Here is a 21076-nt window from a genome sequence, read left to right on the forward strand (position 1 = left end):
GACAGGTTTCTGAACTGTTCGCAGTCCTCCTCTGATACACAGAATGAGTAGACAGACAGCTTTCTGAACTGCCCCAAAGCGCTCCTCTGAGACACAGAGTGAGTAGATAGAAATGGTACCATATCATCATGAGCATTAGTGAGGACGGTTGAAATGGTTTGGTGGAAAAAGGTTAACTGAGAAACCAGGCTATTGATCTTGCTATCTCGGCAAAGTGCCCCTTGCAAAGAATTCACAGGGAGTTTGAAAAAATTGGTCATTGGTGGGGAAAAAATGCCAGAAGGAGAAGAGTTGCTCTTTTGTTTGTTGGTACTACAAGTGGAGTGGCCATGGGCACTAGGTGAACATAACAATCCATTGGTGAAGGCTTCAATTGTGGTGTGTAGTGCCCACTGGCCAGCACAATGGCCTGCGACTGCGTAGAGGAATGGCATTCCACTAAATGCACAAGGTGAACCGCACAGCGCTGGTCATTCACACAGATAATAAATAACACTCCAGAATAGCCATGAACAAAACGGAAAAAGGATTTGAGTAAATGTGAAAAAATAAATATAATAAAAATAATGTGACACACGACCCATTATTTGTTCACGCAGAGAGAGACGACACACTCAACAGTCGACATGCTTCGTCAGAACAGAACACAAGGTTGTGGACAAACAATAATGAATGTGAAGGCTTCGTTTCTGATGCATGATGGAAATATGTGCCGTAACAGAAGGCTGCTGAAGATGTGACACTGCAAATAGTTATATTAAACAACTATTACATTATCATAACTATTATTAAAAAGCATACACACGATTTAGACATAAAAAAAAGCATACATAAGATTTTTAGGCAATCTACTATAGACTATATATTATTGTGTGACAATGTCATACAACGAAGGTTTCAACAGCGATGATGCAAAAACTAAAAAAACTCAATGCCAAAAACACAATTAAATTGTAAATTACTTGTGTGACAATTACATAATTGCCAAACTTAAATTTGTAACGGTGACAGCCCTAAATAAAAGAGTGCTTCCCTGGGCCTATAAGTCTGCATGGATTAATTTCAGGAGGATGAAAAAGCAGAACAAACAAACCTTGTACCCTGGGCCGCGTGTACACGGGTACGAGGCGGTCCGAGTCCGACACCAGTGGGTCGGGGACGGCGGGCTCGGGCTCCAGGGTGGGGTCAAACAGGGCCAGCAGCGCAGCGGCCAGCTCGCGGCCCACCTCGGCGCTGCTGAAGCAGGAGTGGGCCATGCTGTCTGCGCGGTAGCGCCGGCAGAACTTGGTGAGTGGGCCCGCGGCGTGCACGCTGGCGTCATTGGTGCGGAACCGGGAGTCGATCACCAGCCGGCCGTCGAACACCAGACAGGCATCGCTGACGCTCCTGAAGGCATGGGGGTCCACGGCCCGGGAGGACAGGTTGATGAACACCTGGAAACAGAACGGAGGATCCTAATGGGTTCATTTGTACACTCTCAGAGTTAAATTAACAGTGATTTTACAATATAAATTGGGGTCCCAGAAATTGAAATGCCATTAAATGGGGGGTCCGAGGCCTCATGCATGTCACACTGGGGGTCCTTGAAATAAAAATGGCTGAGAATCACTGCTAGAGCCATGACAATCTTCTCTTATGGAGGTCCCGGCATATGTTTTCAAATGGGGGTCCGTGGCCAAATAAATGTCGATTTGGGGGGTCCTTGACGTGAAAACGTTTGGGAACCACTGACTGACTTACGCCACACGTAAGATGGAGCGGCTGTGTGTCTGTGGTGAACGCCACCGACGCCAGGGGATCGACGGGGATCTGCTCTCCGCCGTTCATCCGCGCCAGCAGGCAGTCGCGGTGCACGCACACGCCGGCCTTCTCCAGCGCTCGCGCCACAGCTTTCTCCACCTCGGGGTTCGCGAGACACATACAGGTGGTGCTGTAGTTTCCTGTGGTGGTGGAGGGGGAGGGAGGGGAGGGGGAGGGAGGGGAGAGGACCAGGTGGATACGAGAGCCCTGGATTCCCAGGCTGAGCAAGGCCTCCACGCAGGTGTACACGTCAAGGCTGTTCCCGTAGACTATGGCGTTATCTGTAGTGGTGGGGGGAAAAGTAGGCCTACTCAAATGATTTGAAGTAAAAGTGTCAATGCTGCAATGTTTGAAATACTCTGTTACAAGTAAACGTCCGGAATTTTACATTGAGTCTACACAATTAGAGAATGTGGAATAATTGTTATTTTCATAAACGCTTTAATGTCTCTCTCCTATTGTACCACATTAATAGATTACAGCATGGAATTGTGGACAAAATCTTATCCAACGATAACAAAATATTCGAAATATTGGGTCTGAGAGGCTAAATCTCATCAAATGGTGGTCTGTGGCTCAAATGCTGAATACATAAATAATGGACCTTGATGAAAAGCGTTGAAAACCTCTGATGATGCAATACATATTAATACCATGAAGAATGCAAACAGAGCCATGCCTAAAGCACTCCCAAACCTTTAAAGTAGCTCTCCTCTGTGGTTCCAAGGACTATAGACCCCCAATGGAGTTAACCATTAAGCTGGTCAATGTGGATCTATCCTTTAATGCAAAGTGGCCCCGTGAACCCTCAATGGCCCCTTGTTCTTCTAACCAATATACATATGCATACATGCATACATGCATACATGCATACATGCATACATACATACATACCGGTACATACATTACCTCATCTCATGTCAAAAACTTTTCATTATTCAATTTCGAAAGTAGCAGATCTACAAGCTCGAAGCACCTCGTGCCACATTTCAAGCTTGCGGATCTATACTTTTGAAGTAGGCCGTTTATTTACCAATAATGGAAACAAAACAAAACAATTAAAAAGTTAAAATTTGGAGATAGGAATGTTTCTGCCCAAAAGCAGCAATATACATTTTTATTACTTTTAATTGTTTTTATCCCACGGTTTTTGTAACACATATTTTCACACAGTGTCAATAATTTGACTAATGTATCCTAATGTAAACCCAGTATCCCCAGTGGGAATCGAACCCAGGTGAGGACCTTCTTGCTGTGAGTCGACCGATTTAACAACATTTTTATAATTAACATTCTTTTGAGACATTTTTAGAACCTGCCTCATGTCTTAATGGGTTAAAGCAGGGGGTCCGAAACGTTTTAGCCCGAGACCCAAAAGACCTATAAAGTTTGGGACACTGCCAGAAGAGAAAGGGTGCCACACAACCTAGTGAACCGGTTGAACATGTCTCTGTCCATGGTGCTGAATGTGTGGACAGCTCCTGCTGTCAGGCAGTGGTGGACAAAGTGCTCTTAAGTAAAAGTATCAATACTGCAATATGAGTAAAATCCTCAGTGTTCAGTTATCTAAGAAGATGGTACTCTTCTCCATTTGTATATTATTTGAGAACCACTATGACAGTGTACAGAATAGACTAAGTAACAATAGAGGGTATGCATGTGACATTATCATCATACCCAGAAGTTATTTTTGACACTTTGCCACTCACTTTTTGCATGTGCATACCCTCTATTCCAGGCATATAAGTACGTAAAGCAATCTATAGTCATATTTACACACTATATTATATTTCCATTTTATTAGCAAGTAGCCGTTGAATATGAAACGAGGGGTGAATAAAAATATATGCCGTCTGAATCTACGTTCTTACAATTTGCATGTATTAATGGTTTCTTCCATGATTGCCACTTTCTCATTAGTATGTATAACAGGGCGTTGCTCTACAGCACTGCACATATTCCTTCATAGAATAGATTAATTCAGCTTAATGACAAAGGGTGTTGTTTTTATTTTTTCTCCCTGTGCTACTCAGAAAACGATATGATCTGGGGGAGGTGGGCACTGATTTGCAGAAAAGAAAGATTTCTCAGCAACTAATTAGGAGCTAATTATACAAAGGCCCTTCAGCACTGATTAGCAGAATAATGACATTGTGTCTGCGTGTGCCATGCTCGTACATGCTTGTGTCTGTGTGTAGGAGTGCCACTGCCATGTGCAACTCTGTTGAGAGTAACATGGAAACGATACAATAGCCACTTACTGGTTCCTGTCTTGAGCATGTCATTCTAGCCTAGGCGACAATCTGTGGAATTGCCGATCTATACTCTAATGAGGAGGAAACTGTAGAATAACATTATACCATATATGGTTGCTTATATCTAACCTTTATATTTGACCATCACTACATATATAATACATGATGTGACATGATATTTGTTTTTGCTAGGCCTGCTGGCGCACTTCACCCGGCCTCGTCCCTTTACGGCGATAGTTCATGGAGCCACATAAGTCAGGAGGCTACATCTAATTATCTCTTCCCGGACCCCCCCATTCATTTGCTAATAGTTAAAGATGGAGTGTTGTGATATTTTTTTCCCCCCAGTTTTTCATGTGTTCATGAGGTGACAGTACTTCATTAGTTGTTATGTGCAATGATGTCTTCCCTTTGTATTTAGGGCTTCTTCCTGGAGTCTGAAACCTCTCCCCTAACCTCTCCCCCTTTATCATACAACAACAGCTGTGGGTGCGGCTTCAGTTCAGGTGGATCACCATTCACCACCCATCACCACCCACCAGGCAAACCACATAAATACAACATTTTAACAAATACTGATTATCATGTTTTAGTGTGGGGAAAATATCACAGCACTCCATCTTTAATTCATATATACTCCCACTAATCAGTCTGTTTCTCATTCGCTCACACACGCCCACAGTACATCAGGTGGTCCATTTAAGCAGTCACTATTCTGCATTCACTAGCTGACACAGATGTCAGATGCATTCAACTCCCTCCTCCCTGTGGCATTTAGTTCTGTAATGGGTGATTCTGTGATTATACAGTATGTGGTCTTTGGGTCGTACTATGATAAGTGGTATCTAGTTCTGTAATGGGTGATTCTGTGATTTATTATAATGTGATGTATGGATATATGGTATATGGCATTCAACTGAAAGAAGAAATGTAATGTCTTTATCTTATGGTCTGCTCTGGGGAGCTTGTGCGCAGCATGCTTTCACAGAAGACATATTGTGACTTCTATATGGAATCCAAATGACTGAAATCACTCGTGGCGACTGAGAACTTGAATCCATGCACACACACGTACCGTCCCGCTCCATGAAGTTGCTGCTGAGCCAGAGGCGCAGGGCGGTGCAGTCCTGCCGGTCGTTGAGGGTGAACAGGTTGGACGGCACGTGCCCAGTGTACCCACGCTGTGGCCGGGCCAACAGCTGGCTGTTTGTGATTGGCCGGTTTAGGTCCACACCGGTGGGACAAGGAACCTAGTAGTACAAGAGGATGATGACACACACAGCAGTGGTGGGGGATTTCTTTCCCTCCCTGTACTTTCGTGAGAAATGCAAAAGTACTTTTTGTACTTTTCTCACGTAAGTACAGGGATAAATACTGCAATGTATAAATACTCTGTTACAAGTGAAAGTCCAGATTTCAAAATATACTTGAGTAAAAGTACAAAGGTAGTGCCATCAAAATGTACTTTAAGTACCAAAAGTAAAAGTACTCATTATGCAGAAAGTTTTCAAATGTATAAAAAGGTTTTGAATTTAAAAATAAAATAAAAACACAAAATAAAATAAAATAAATGAATAACAGGTTTCTGCCCGACAGCCACGATTTTATCTTCATTATTTTTCTGAACCTGATACTGCAGTCCCGTGCACAGGACGACATGGTCATAGGGGACAGTCCTGTCCCCAGACACGCTGATGTGTTTGGCCTCCCTGTCGATGGCCACCATGGTGCCACTCACCACACGGACCACACTGGCCATGTGGACACAGTCTCTGCTGCTGTAGCCATGGCTGCAAGGTCATACACACACACACACACACACACACACACACACACACACACACACACACACACACACACACACACACACACACACACACACACACACACACACACACACACACACACACACACACACACACACAGAGATCGGAGAGCACAAGCAGTCACAAATACTGCAGGAGAATTACCACCTACCAAACAAGCCAGTTGGTATTGTACAGTCAGAAAATGTAAGTGTTCTTGTTTGTTTTTTGAGCACGAGGGGCTGCTGACAGACAGCAGCACGCACAGCGACGTGTCAGAAAAGGTGTCAGGCTTCGGGCCGGGCCCGGGCTGTAAAACTGCATAATGGGCTGGGCCAGGCCCGGGCTGAACACAAGCACATATTTTGGGCTTGTGCAGGGCTCTAACATAGACACATATGGACGCACCAAGCCAGTCATTGGAGCGGTGTGCACAGCTCAGAAATCTGTAAATAGCAGATCTGGGGGGTGGGATACTGAATACAGCCAGCACCTTGTGGACAGAAAGCTGATGTCATCATTGTTGTGGTCGTGGTTGCCCAGGTAACCGTGGGTTGAGATGAGGGTAACATTGTTGAACCAGAGGTGAGGGCTGTGGAGAACACAATTACACGGAACCAGTTAGTTGCATGTCGGCACCTCGCATCTCCATATTTCAATTTATTATTTTTTTGTGCCCGACGTCACTCGCTCATCCCTTGGTTCACAGACGTTTTTCTCTATAGAGAATCAAATTGGGTCATCTTTTTTTTTTATATAATTTTTATCCCACGACTTTGTAACCCATTTTCACCCCTGTGTCAATTATCTAATGTGATCCTGGGCTCTACACACCCTCCGCCAACCTGGGGAGAGCAACGAACTTGAACTCATGCTTCCTTCATGCATGAGTGTGCAAGTCGCTCCTTTACACCCGACAGGGGGGAGTTTCCCTGGTTGGACGAACCCAGGACCTTCTAGCTGTGAGGCGACAGCACTACCGACTGTGCCACCGTGACCCCTCATGGGGTCATCTTAAAATCATCTCATATAATTGTGGTCCAAAAATAAACGAACCGTCCTGGCAATATTGTCGGGGAGGTGTCAAATATGACTGACTGACTGACTGTCGTTTACGACAGTCAGTCAGTCAGTCATATTTGATACAGTCTGTTTATAGCGGGGAAAAAAACTAATTCAGCAGCCGTAACATTAGCGTGTTAGTTGATTCTTCATAACCATGTGAGTGAAACGGCCAGGATGATTTGTTTATTTTTCAAACACGGTTCTTATATGAGGCGATCTAAAATCCCCCTGTAATCCTGGGGATTACAATGCAAATAAAAAAGTACATGAACCGTGGACGTAGCGCCCTCTACCAATATTGACGTCACACGTTCATGCCCTGCTTTGTCATACAGTGTACCACACAAAAACTAGCGAAAAATTGCAGATCTACAAGCAATGCTTGTAAAAAAAGACGAGATATCTCTGTACCAAAAGAGTTAAGAGCTTGTGACGAAATGATAAGTACGTGTTGGATTCATTAGAATGCAGGTTCTTTTTTATTTTTTACATTCCCTGAAAAAGTAACGCATACAGGGTCTCCGTCCGACAGCGATGTGATGCAATGTGATTGGCTGCCCTCGGCATGAATGCATTCTGATTGGCTCGGCTAGGGATGCACTCAAGCACTCTGCGAATCAGTGGTTCTCAGACTTACTTGTATCAAGGACCCCCCCAACCTGATATGAATTTGACCGCGGACCCCGAGCTGAAAGTGTGTGTGTCTGTATATATATATATATATATATATATATATACAGCTCTAGCCTCTTGCAGTGATTCTCAACCTGTTTAATTTCAAGGACCCCCAGTTTGACAAGCATTGCCATTAGGCTACGGACCCTCTTTTAAAGCCATATAAGCCAGGAGATGAATGGATATACTTTATCCTCGCTCTAGTTACTAGAGCAAGGACCCCCAAATGGACACTTATTAGCCCGCGGACCCCCCCCCCCCCCATTTGAAGAGATATGGGACCCCCATAAGAGAAGACTTATACAGCTCTAGCCTCTAGCAGTGATTCTCAACCCGTTTAATTTCAAGAACCCCCAGTTTGACAAGCATTGCCATTAGGCTACGAATGTGAATGTGTGACATAATGATCAGCTGAGATGTGAATGAAAAAAGGAATGACTGACGCTGACCACAGCTTTGCCATGCGACTCACATGTCCCTGTATAAACCAACGCTGAGCTTACATTTTCTAGATTCAAATACTGTCGAATAAATGGCAAAAGCAGCAGATCCACAAGCTTGAAATGCATAGCTGATCTGCAACTTTTGATGCTTGTGTGTGCCGCTTTAGTCAGTGTAGTGTGATCACGCATGGCGTTCATTTACGAAAAAACACAACATATGGAGATAAGAGGTGCTGCCCCGACAGCAGCGGTATGATAATCATTCTAGTTCAGTCACAGTGGTGGTGGCCATTGTGTATTTGAAGGACGCACAATGTATTACGGTATCTGTTACTGACATCTATTGTTCGGTTGCTGTGGCTTTGATCCTAGCTTCCGCTGCCCCCTCAGGTTGGCAGAAGAAGCGTAGCGCCCAGGATTACATTAGATAATTGACACTGGGTGAAAAAATGGGTTACAAAATTGTGGGATAAAACATTTTAGGAAAAAAAAAATCTGATAGACAAGCTGCAAATCTGCTACATTGATACATGTAAGGCACGATCAAGTAGGGCATTCATTTACGAAATAACAAAAAAAAGTTAACTATTACGGAGATAAGAGGTTTCTGATGCCCGACAGCAACATTTTGACAATACGGCACTGTATCAACAACCTGACCTCAACCTAGTCAAACTTTCCTTTGTAATCCGTAGAACAAAAGGAGGATTGGTAAACCACTACATTGAGGCATTAAGGCCAATTCCTGGTGGTCTGTACACTGGTGGTTACCAGTCTGCCCCCCCCCCCTCTCACACACACACACACACACACACACTCCCCCCTTCTCTTCTGTTTGTGTTGCTATCAGGGAAGGACAGATGGATACGGTGACCCCGTAGCCTGACACACACGCGCACACACACACACACACACACACACACACACACACACACACACACAGACTCACACACACACACACACACACACACACACACACACACACACACACACACACGCACACACACACACACACACACACACACACACACACACAGTGTGGTGTTTTTTCTGTCTGCCCCGATCCCTCCCTCCCTCCCAAACACTCACTGTAGTGCAGAGGGCACGCACGCACACATACAGTACTGTACACTGTATCATCAGTTGGGCCCCCCCCGCCATAAAAAAAATCATATTTTAACTGGGGACTCCCCCCCTCCCCCCCCCCCCACACAACCCTGACAAGCACGAATTGTAGGAGTTAAGGCATTACATTTTGTTTAACTTTGTTCCACAGATCTTCAAGCTCCCAGCGCCTTCTTATATTATTTGACAATTTGGCCAATGTTTGACCAGTTTTTAAGGGGTGCTATGTCCAGCTTTGAGGCTTTGGCACAAAACATTGTCCTAACACAAACATTGAATGCCATTGACAATGAATGTATCATTTGTTGATTACTTTTGATGCAGTGATGATCGTTAAATTGTCATCTGGGGGTCCCGACCCACAGGTTGTGAACCACTGCTGTATCTGGCATGTCTGGCCTACTTTCTAGCCTTAAATCTGACCCTAATGCCAGAAAGGTGTGTGTGTGTGTGCGTACGTGTGTCCAGTGGGTGGTACGGTAGCCAGAGGTTTTGTGCAGGAGAGATAAGGCAGCTCCCCCCATCTCGTCGTACAAGAAGCCGATCGACGCATATCACTCACCCTGCTCAATGCGTTGCCACCATTAGCTTAGTTAGCGGCATGCTAACTGCCTCATTAGCCAACTCATTAGTGACAGCAAACACAAGATATCACCCATGCAGCAGGTCCCTGCAACAGTGTGTGTGTGTGTGTATGTGTGTGTTTTCCTGGTAGTGCACGTGACAGTGTAGTGGCTAATAAAAGCACTTGCTGCTGTTGAATGTGTGTGCCTGCTGACGCACGTATGCACGCACACACGCACGCACACATCTACTTTCAATTCTGTGTCAATGAGAAACTACACGACACGTCTATGCGGAGGTGCGCTGCGCAAGTATGAAAGTACGCGGGTGAGTAACACGGAGGCGGGAAATATGATACGGTTGGAACCACACACACACACACACACACACACACACACACACACACACACACACACACACACACACACAGGGTGAGACGTGGTTGCCTAGCAGTTATCACTTCTCAGGCGAATCAGCTTGTGTGTTCTGCTGCTTGTTGTTTGGTTGGAGCACTTTAATCTCAGAGACAGAGGTTGAACGCAGACAAACACATCCAGCCAGCCTCCTGCTTCAGTCAAGTGACGACTACACTACACTACACACTGGATTCCTAGAATATAATAATTTAGTCCAGTGGTTTTCAACCTTTTTCATATCAAGGTCCACGGGCTAACGTTGATCAAAATAAAACATATTTTACATTCTTTAAATGCAACACATTTTAGAGTGTACCCAGCAAGCCAAATGACGTCATGATGACATCGTCCGGTGACATTCTGACTAGGCCAGATCACAGCCCATATGGGGATGATCTTTACGTCATTTCCAGGACGTCTTCACCAGTTTAAATAATATAGCTTATTCTGGGCCAGATCTGACCAGTTATGATATGACAATTTAGGCATTTAGCAGACCCTCTTAATCCAGAGCGACTTACATTAAGCAAGAACAAAAAAAGCATGGGAATACATCACATAAAATAATTTATCATGAAACATGCGTAAGCTAAGAAAGTAACAATGGAATATCTATATAATGAAACTATATACTACTATGCTATACATATGTACTATGTACTATGCTATGACTACATAGATTTAATATATAATTGCATACAATGCAATTATAGTGCTTTCTACATAACATGCTATAAGTCTGTATCAAATGCTATCTAAGTCTACAGAAATGCTATCTAAGGGGGTAGGGTAAGTGCTATGGGCCATGATGGAGTCTGAAAAGGTGGGTTTTCAGACTACGGCGGAAGATTGGGAGTGATGCTGCAGTTCTGACTGCAATGGGAAGTGCATTCCACAGTTTTGGAGCCAGAAGGGAGAAGAGTATGACCTAAGTTGATCTTAAATATTTTAATACATAGTCTTTCACAGCAAATGTTTTTAACTCAAATATTTTCTTCTGGGGGGTCCGTGGAACAACATATTTTCAGATGGGGGTCGACAAAAATACATACATACACTTTGGGGTCCTTGACATGAAATGGTTTGAGAACCACTGACATATAAACATACACACAGGCACGAGTACGACATGATTTTGAAGACATTTGTATAGGGTCTCACCAGAACACCAGGGCCTCCAGGCAGCTCAGAGCCGTGTCGGACGCTCCCACCACCACGAGCCGGGCGTTGATGCTCAGCTTGGGCTCCATGCTGAGCTTTCTGCTCAGCAGGTTCAGAGCATATGGAGCCTGCGTGGTGAGGAAAGGAGACGAGAGGAGAGGAGAGGGTGGCGTTGGTAAACTTAGTATTTACCGGTTATACGTTTATTTGGGAGGGACAGCACACATCTCTGCTGTCGGGGCATAAACCACAGAACTCCAAAATGTTTTTCGTATATGAAAAAACAAAGTGTGTGTGTGTGTGTGTGTGTGTGTGTGTGTGTGTGCACAAGGGTTTTAATGACCCTTCTTCATGGAATGCCACCCCACTCAGCAGCAGCTGAGTGTCAATGTCAATAGGTCGTATTCTGTAAACAGCAGGGTCAGTCGTATTCTGTAAACAGCAGGGTCAGTCGTATTCTGTAAGCAGCAGGGTCAGTCATATTCTGTAAACAGCAGGGTCAGTCGTATTCTGTAAGCAGCAGGGTCAGTCGTATTCTGTAAACAGCAGGGTCAGTCGTATTCTGTAAACAGCAGGGTCAGTCGTATTCTGTAAACAGCAGGGTCAGTCGTATTCTGTAAACAGCAGGGTCAGTCATATTCTGTAAACAGCAGGGTCAGTCATATAATGTAAACAGCAGGGTCAGTCGTATTCTGTAAGCAGCAGGGTCAATAGGTCGTATTCTGTAAACAGCAGGGTCAGTCGTATTCTGTAAGCAGCAGGGTCAATAGGTCGTATTCTGTAAGCAGCAGGGTCAGTCGTATTCTGTAAACAGCAGGGTCAGTCGTATTCTGTAAGCAGCAGGGTCAGTCGTATTCTGTAAACAGCAGGGTCAGTCGTATTCTGTAAACAGCAGGGTCAATAGGTCGTACTCCAAACACCCATACAGGGACATACGGCCATAGGGACACACAAAGCTATTCATTGGAGACGGTGTGCACCACTCCCAACCCAACCATCCAGCTCAAGTGGAGTTTAATATCCCACTAATATTGTCAGCCAATTACAATGTCACGTTTTGTTATGGACAAAAGAGCCATTAAAATTACATTTTGGACAGGTGTATTTAATACCTTTTCATACAAGGTTATTGATCATAAGCCACTGATTGCATTGTATTGTGTAGTCCTACAGGAGTCACAATAACAACTCCAAGCCGACGCATTTACTACGTAATGTAGACCTTTATTAATCCCACAGGGTAAATTCTGTGCCATTCACGAGATATCTCGAGTTTAGAGCTTCACCAGTGTGCCAAACATGAGAAACACGAGATTCTATTTTTTTTACGTCTTTTTATATAAACGATTGTAAAACATAGATTGGTTACGTTACCAACAACAGCCAATTTGTTATGCAAAGCTCGGCCAATCACAGCGAAAGTTCAATTACTCCGGGACAAAAATAAGTGTCTAACTATAGTCTGCAACCAGACTAATAATAATAATAAGATGGCTAAACAGGTGGAGATGGAGTTAGCTGGTTTGGCAGACATTTTGAGGATCCAATGGAGTTAGGCGGTTTTGGCCAAATCGCCTTTTAATACCTTTCATTGGTTCAATATATTATATTATATTTACTTTGCGTTGGTTTTGTTGTCCGGATCGGATATAATTGGTATCGTCCTGCATTTCATTTCTGTTTATTTAAGTAGCCGGAGAAACGGGGTAGACACCTGTTACTGAACAAACGCCTCTACAATATAGCGAATGATTTCTATCAGAGTTATTTAACACTTATTCCAACCAACAACAGAAACGCAACATCACTTACACCTAACTAAACGAACCGAGCAGATTGTGCACGTATAGCGGGCAGGTGCAGCTGCATGTCCTTATCAGCCCCCCCTCCCCCTCCCCCAGCCCAGATGCTTAACCTTTTTTCTTTAAAACATGATGGCGGGCCACATGCAGTCCCCCCCGGCCTGCCTGCGTAACATGATCCTGTATTGACGGAGACAGAGAGAGAGGAACAGGTGCTTTAAATGTGATTAAGCCGTCAGTGCTTTGGAGCCAGCAGCCAGGGGCTTTACACAGGCCAACACAATGCTGCAGCAGGCCTCGCTCTTATCTACACATGTACGCCCGCTAATCACGGTCGCCGTGTCACTTAACCCATTAGGACCCGAGGGGACGATTCTACAACGTGCCTTCTGAAATAGGTAATTCTCAAACGTTGTTCCGTGCCAAGGAGTATCCACCCCACAAAAAAAATAAAAAAAATAAACATTGCTTGGCGGCGTGGACCCTTGCTATTCGAAAATGTTTTGTGGCTAGGGGACCCTCCCAGAAGAGAAGATTTGTGTTAAAAGAGAAAAAAATATATTCAAAAAACTGTTCTAAACCAATGTTCCAAACCCAAGAATTCATGAATTTATGAAAAACTTATGTTGCAATGGTTTTCAACCCTTTTAATATCAAGGCCCATTATTGATTTGGCATTTGAGCCACTGATTTTGTCCACAATTTCATGCAGTGTTGATATGGTACCGAGAGATAACAGGCAAACAGATCAAAATAAAAAATATTTTACATTCTCTACACTTTGTAGACTTCTTGTAAATTAACTAATGCAGAGGTTTAACAATAATGTTACTCTTGAGAGTGTAAAATGAAACTAAATGGACCCGTAAAAGTTAAAGATCTATATAGCTCAAATCTAAAAAAAAACAGATGCTTGCCCGGTTTGAGTGGGTTAAACGGGGGATGGGGGCTAAATTGGACGAGGTGAAACAGCCATGCAGGTGGTGCGCACGTTGCTGCCTTTCTGGCCGGTGTGTGTGTGTGTGCATGCATGCATGCGTGCGTGTGTGTGCGTGACGTGACATGACAAATATCAATTCAGAGGGAACAGCACCAGAGCATCACGTTAAGATGTATGTCTTGTACGTAGATCTTGTAACGACCTTGTACATGGTCAAACAGAACAATATCAGAAATATATCTCTGCTGTCAGGGAGAAATCATCTAACTCCAAATTCTTCAGGAATATATATATTTTTTAGGAAATTAAGAAAATCTTAGCAGACACAGACAGTTTGAGGGTCCAATAGAGTTTGACCAAAACGCGCATTGATAATTTGTTTAACCAACACACAGACGTAAACAGTGTTCAATAGCATTGATTCAATGCTTCCTCCCGACAGCAACGACATCCAATATATCCAAAATAGCATTTTTGCTTTAGAGATTTCTCAAACAATGTTCAGCAGATATACCGTACAAGCTTACAACGTGGCACTCTCGAGAAAGTTTGGAAGATATAGATTTTTTTATCTAAATATTCTCTTCAGGGGGCCCATGGCCATGGCACACAACATTTTCAGATGGGGGGTCCGTCCGTAGCCGTGAAGTACATGTCAATTTGGGAGTCCTTGACATGAAAAAGTTTGAGATCCACTGCTCTATAATAGGCCAAGTGAGTGAGGATGCAGGGCGGGCGTCCAAAGTACACACACTAAAAGTGATCAATCCTCCCTCACTGCGGTGTACACATGCGATGACACAGAGAGGAGTGACTTAAGAGAGAGTCAGCAGATGGGGCTTTTAGGTTTTTGTGTAACCGAAAGACGACTGATTGCCGTCGACGACACAATGGCTCTGTTTCTGCGAGGGGATCAAAGCATATGACCTTTCAGTTCTGGGAGGAGGGTCTCTCTCTCTCTCTCTAGTCTAAACCCCCTCCAAGGCAACCCTAATTGTCACCGGCGGCTTTTGTTTTATCCTTAATGTAATTACGGGAAGCAAAAGGAGGAAAAAAAGCCTCTCTGCATTGTCTCCCCTGGACGATGTAATCATTTATCAAGACAGACAGGGGTGTGAGTGTGTGTTGGTGGTGGTGGTGGGTGGGGGGGGTATTGGCACAAGAAAAGCCAGCTTATTAGCACCGCTGAGCCGGGCCAGGTGACAGTCACTCACCACAGATGCACCACAGCGCTTGTGTTTGTGTGTGTGTGTGTGTGTGTGTGTGTGTGTGTGTGTGTGTGGCAGAACACGAAGTGATAACACAACGCATATTTCATAGTCTAAACAGGATGCTTGCCTACAGTATGTTGGGAGAATGGTGTAAAAACAATGCATAAATTCAATTTAAAACTGAGAGAGGAGGGTGGGGTTCAATTATGTCGAGTTCTTTTCAAGGAGAACCCCCTCCGTTCCCCAACATCAAGCAGACACTGTTGGCCCGGTGACAACTCTTACTCTGACAACTCTTACTCTCACCTAAACCTGTACATCTGTACAGGTTTAGGTTTAGGTTTATTTATTTAGCACGTAGTACAAAAAATAGACAATAACATATCAAAGAACAAAAATACAATGCAAGGAAGGGAAGAAGCCAGCTGGCTTATTTGGAATCCTTTCCTGTATGGAAGAGGTCATTGATTTAAACAGATTAAAAGTTCATTAAGAACAAAACAAAAGTCTCCAAGTTGGCAAAGGGGGGCAGCTGTACAATAAAGAAATAAAAACACAGACTGCACAAAAAAGGGAAATAAACAATACAACAACAAACACACAAAAGAAAATATAACAAATCAAAGTAAATCATGTAATCTACAGAGAGGAAGAAATAAGATATTTCTTTAGATGTTTCTTGAATATTGGCAAGTATCCGTCCATCTCTCAATGCCATTGCTAAAGCCTGCTAAGAAGCAGTGTTAGTTAGATTTAGAATACACCACTTGGCTCTCAAACCTTTCCATGTCGAGGACCCCCAAATTGATATGAATTTGGCCGCGGAAGCCCATCTGAAAATGTATCGTGCCAGTGACCCAGAGGCAGAAGCAAATACTGTATAAAGTATATAAAATGTGGTTTAAGTGGACCCACTGGAATGCGAAGCGACACGTTGTGAGCTTGTTGATCTGCTATTTTCACTAGTTTGGGTCTTGGGAAACATCAAATTTCTCTTTTGGGTCACATGCTAAAAGGTTTGGGAACCACTGGAATACAGCATGACAGTATGTGATCTGCTCTATGTTCAAGCCTGAACAAACACCTGCTGCTGCCCAGCTCGACAAAGTGTACAAACGTAACCAAATGGACCCGTCCCTTCTATAGTAGTAGCTCTCTCAGGCAAATCCATCCCTACATACATATATATAGGCCTATACCGTGCAGTGTACATTTTTAGAGCAAATTCTGATTTAGTCCTAGTCTTTTAAAAACACCATTTAGTCCTATATTTAGTCAACTGAAATTGTTTAGTCTTAAGGTGAGTTCAGACTTGAATTTAAATATTCGCCTCGGTTCGTCCCGTTTGTCGCGCCGCGCCCGTTCTAACTTCTCGTCTTTGCATTGACTTTGTATGTAATCACGCCACTCTAACCATCCAAGTCTGAAGTGAACGCACCTTTAGTCTAGTCTTATAGTCGACATTTATAGTCAAAAAGTAACACTGATACCGTGCTAAATTATAGCTATGGAGTTAAGTAAACACTCTGTATTTTACTCTAGTCATCACCCCTCTGCTCTGTACTTCCAGCCATCATTCAAGAACACAGCTGCCTAGTCTGAGCTCATCAGCTCAGCCTCCTCCACTCCCTCCCTAACTCCTGTGTCACTCTCTCTTGCTTCCTCCCTATAAATCCCTCCATCCTTGTCACTCTCCCTTGCTCCCCCCCCCCCCACCACTGCCCAGCTCCTTCCTCGTCACCCTCCCTAACTGCCTCGCCCTGTCCTTGTCACTGCCCCCCTCCATTCAGGAGGAGAGCTGCTTACATCTTCTCCTCCTCTGCACCGCAGGGCACCCTCCAACCCAGCTGCTCTGACCCTTCCTCTCATCTTACCCCCCCCCCCCCGGCGTCCATTCCTTCCTTCCTACCTTCCACCTGCCCCTCCTTCCTCTTCTCAGCTCTTTTGTATTACCCCCCCCCCCCCCCCCCCCCCGAGCGAGTGAGAGGAGTGAGTGAGATAGAACCAATTTCCCTGTGAGTGAGATAGAACCAATTTCCCTCTATGGTTGCGAGATCTGGGGACCATTAGCAAACCATGACCTTGAAAAATGGGATAAACACCAAACCGAGACCCTACACACAGAATTCTGCAAATCCATTCTCCGTACCCAGCGAAAAACACAAATAATGCATGCAGGGCAGAATTAGGACGATACCCACTCATAATCAAAATAAAAAAGAGAGCACTTAAGTTTTACAACCACCTAAAAGAAAGTGACCTAGATGCACTCCATAACAAGGCACTCACACACAGTGAAACTCTAGAGAGATGCCCCCTCAGCCAGCTGGCCCTGGAACTCCGGGCACAAACACAAACAGAGCCACGAGATAGAAAACCCATTGGACTAAACCAAATTATAAAACAGCAAAAGGAAAACTATCTGACACATTGGAAACACACACAAAAGCAGAGTAAACTAGAATGCTATCTGGCCCTAAACAGAGAATACACAGTGGCAGAATACCTGAGCACCGTGACCGACCCAAAACAAAGAAAAATCTTAACTAGGTACAGACTCAGTGAGCACAGTCTCGCGATCGAGAAAGGCCGTCATAGGCAGACCTGTATCCAGAGAGAAGACAGACTATGCAGTATGCACCCACTGCACACAAAATGAAGTGGAAACCGAGCTACACTTCCTATAACCATCTGTCCATTGTACAAAGACATCAGAGACACATACTTCCCACAGATTACAACCACACACAGAGATTTTGAAAACATGACCAATGACAAAAAACTCCCATATCTGCTGGGCAAAGTACAACAATGTGCAAACACAGCAGCAGGATTTGTGAGTTGCTGTGATAGGAGAAGGATATCAAATGGAACACAACCACCCTAAAGACTAATCATTGTGTATATTCCTGCACTATACCTGCATCGAGTGATCTTGGTACATAGAAGTTGATCTATTGAAGATTCTGACCTTCAAAGTACATAATTTTTGTTTTGATTGTATTGCTGTATTGTTGTATTGTTCTTTCTGCTTTGGCAATGTAACTAAACGTATGTTTTCTCATGCCAATAAAGCCCTTTGAATTGAATTGAATTGAATTGAGTGAGGGTAGCCCCGACATGTGGTCACGTCATTGGGATCCAGCTCTATATATTTCCTGTATGTGTGTAATAAACTTTGTGAACCTTTAGCGTGATACTGTCTCGTGTCGCGTTATTGTTCTCCCGGGTCCGTCGCCGCCACCGTACCAAGGTATACTTCAACCGGATTGTCACACACCACCCAGCCGGCACACACTACCTGTCTGTCAAACCAGACGAGGGTTCAGTACTTAGAGTTTTACAACAGCGACTGAGAACTTTAATCCGTGCCCCCCCCCCCCCCTCTCTCTGCATCTCTCCCTGCAGCTGCAGGCTTTTGTTCATTTGCATTCTCTGTCACACAGCTAGTCTCGCGTAACTATTCCACAATCTGCAATATAGACTAGAGTCTGGATCAACACAATCCGAGTAATCTGTCATTTCTATTCACAAAACTATATTTTAAAATATGTTTAGAGTTTATTTTCTTTATTTTATTTCCATTTCTGCTAAGCAGTAAGCTATATATGCTTAGATGATTTCTATTTCTATTAGGAGCGCAACTGTAAAGACGAAAAACAAAAGTGGGGAGGGGACTTACGCTTTATATTTTTACTCACGCTTTATATTTTTACTCATGATCAGAGCTTCCGTTGCTCCAGACTGTATGACGGAAGCATTTGAAAATTCCGAGAGGCAACAGTCTGGCAATGCAAGACTAGCTCGCGGCTGGTCTCCTGCATGGCCCAGTCGCTGCTGCTACAAGCCCCACCTGCGTCTGGGTGACCTGTCGGGACTCTGCTGCTACAAGCCCCACCTGTGTCTGGGTGACCTGTCGGGACTCTGCTGCTACAAGCCCCACCTGTGTCTGGGTGACCTGTCGGGACTCTGCTGCTACAAGCCCCACCTGCGTCTGGGTGACCTGTCGGGACTCTGCTGCTACAAGCCCCACCTGTGTCTGGGTGACCTGTCGGGACTCTGCTGCTACAAGCCCCACCTGTGTCTGGGTGACCTGTCGGGACTCTGCTGCTACAAGCCCCACCTGTGTCTGGGTCTGTCCAGCCTCTGCTGCTACAAGCCCCACCTGTGTCTGCCTGTCTGGGTGACCTGTCGGGACTCTGCTGCTACAAGCCCCACCTGTGTCTGGGTGACCTGTCGGGACTCTGCTGCTACAAGCCCCACCTGTGTCTGGGTGACCTGTCGGGACTCTGCTGCTACAAGCCCCACCTGTGTCTGGGTGACCTGTCGGGACTCTGCTGCTACTAGTCCCACCTGTGTCTGGGTGACCTGTCGGGACTCTGCTGCTACAAGCCCCACCTGTGTCTGGGTGACCTGTCGGGACTCTGCTGCTACAAGCCCCACCTGTGTCTGGGTGACCTGTCGGGACTCTGCTGCTACTAGTCCCACCTGTGTCTGGGTGACCTGTCGGGACTCTGCTGCTACAAGCCCCACCTGTGTCTGGGTGACCTGTCGGGACTCTGCTGCTACTAGTCCCACCTGTGTCTGGGTGACCTGTCGGGACTCTGCTGCTACAAGCCCCACCTGTGTCTGGGTGACCTGTCGGGACTCTGCTGCTACAAGCCTCACCTGTGTCTGGGTGACCTGTCGGGACGGGGCGTTGACGCCCAGCTCATCCAGCGGGTAGGCGATCTGGCGCCTGGGGCGCGCCGGCACCATGCAGCTCAGGACGCACGTCGCAGGGTAGATGCAGGGTAAATTCTGTTATAGGAGGACACAAACCGCACAGGGACAGAGAACAGAAAGAAAAGGAGTGTTTAAAAGTATAATCTCTCCGAGACGGATTCCACTAACAGCAGAATCTGTCAGCACTGCAGCACCACTGCCCTAAATATATAAAAATAAAAAAAACATTCCCCCAAAAAATCTTTTTTTCGTTGGATAAGATTTTCTTCACATTTCCATGCTGTATTGATGTTGGTACCATTAGGAGAGATAACAGGCGGACGTTGATTAAAAACAAAAAAACTATTCTTCAATTCTCCAATTGTGTAGACTTTGTGCAGATGTTTAACAATAATTTAACTCTTTGAGAGACCACCTGGAACCCCCCCAGGGACCGCCGGTCGAGAACCAGCTCTCACGTTTCACGAGTCGCGGATCTTTGAGGAGCGACCCACATTTGGCAGCAGCACTCACACACTAGTACCTGGCTAGGGTGGAATACCAACTCGTAGCACAAAAGTGTGCTCTAAAATGACTACAGTGTGGAAGTGGGCAGTTTGGAGAGGAAGAGACCTTCACAGAGCCCCGATGTGTGATAATTAGCTCCGCTGAAGAGACTGAATATTTCCAGCACCAATGTGGTTCATTCATGGACAACGTGCGTTGTGCCAGAGACCGGAGAGAGAAGAATCCCACTAGGTTTCACTCTTGGCCACGCAGCGCGCCAAAAGCTGCATCCTTCCTCCATCCCAGTGGTGGAAAGAGTATTCACATTTTCATGCAGTATATCAATACTGCAATGTTAGAAATATTACAAGTAGGCTATAAAAGTATGGAATTCAAAGTTACAAAAGTACAAAAGCAAAGTTAAAGTGTGGATCTACAAGCTCACAATGCGTCGCATCGCTACGCATTGTGAGCTTGTAGTTCTGCTATTTTCAAAAGTCCAAAATGTTTATAAAGGGCAGACGAGATGTATGTTTTGTAATAATATAATAATCACAATCTACAAAGTAACTAATGTTTTAAAATAATTGCAGTGGAGTAAAA

The 21076-nt window shown here is 44.8% G+C and overlaps 1 protein-coding gene across 1 annotated transcript in view; it reads right to left on the minus strand.

The window, feature by feature from the left end:
* cfap61 (cilia and flagella associated protein 61) overlaps positions 1-21076 on the minus strand; it is a 48298-nt gene that overhangs the window by 4608 nt on the left and 22614 nt on the right. Inside the window, exons 15-21 of the mRNA XM_080791430.1 lie at positions 19931-20062; positions 11310-11437; positions 6354-6452; positions 5683-5845; positions 5131-5305; positions 1741-2081; positions 1094-1433 (exon numbers count right to left, since the gene is read on the minus strand). Of these exons, the coding sequence (XP_080647556.1) occupies positions 1094-1433; positions 1741-2081; positions 5131-5305; positions 5683-5845; positions 6354-6452; positions 11310-11437; positions 19931-20062 (1378 nt within the window). The remainder of the gene's footprint in view (positions 1-1093; positions 1434-1740; positions 2082-5130; positions 5306-5682; positions 5846-6353; positions 6453-11309; positions 11438-19930; positions 20063-21076) is intronic.

The sequence above is a fragment of the Protomyctophum bolini genome, assembly GCF_963924005.1.
Source record: "Protomyctophum bolini genome assembly, chromosome: 19".
NCBI classification, from domain to species: Eukaryota; Metazoa; Chordata; class Actinopteri; order Myctophiformes; family Myctophidae; genus Protomyctophum; species Protomyctophum bolini.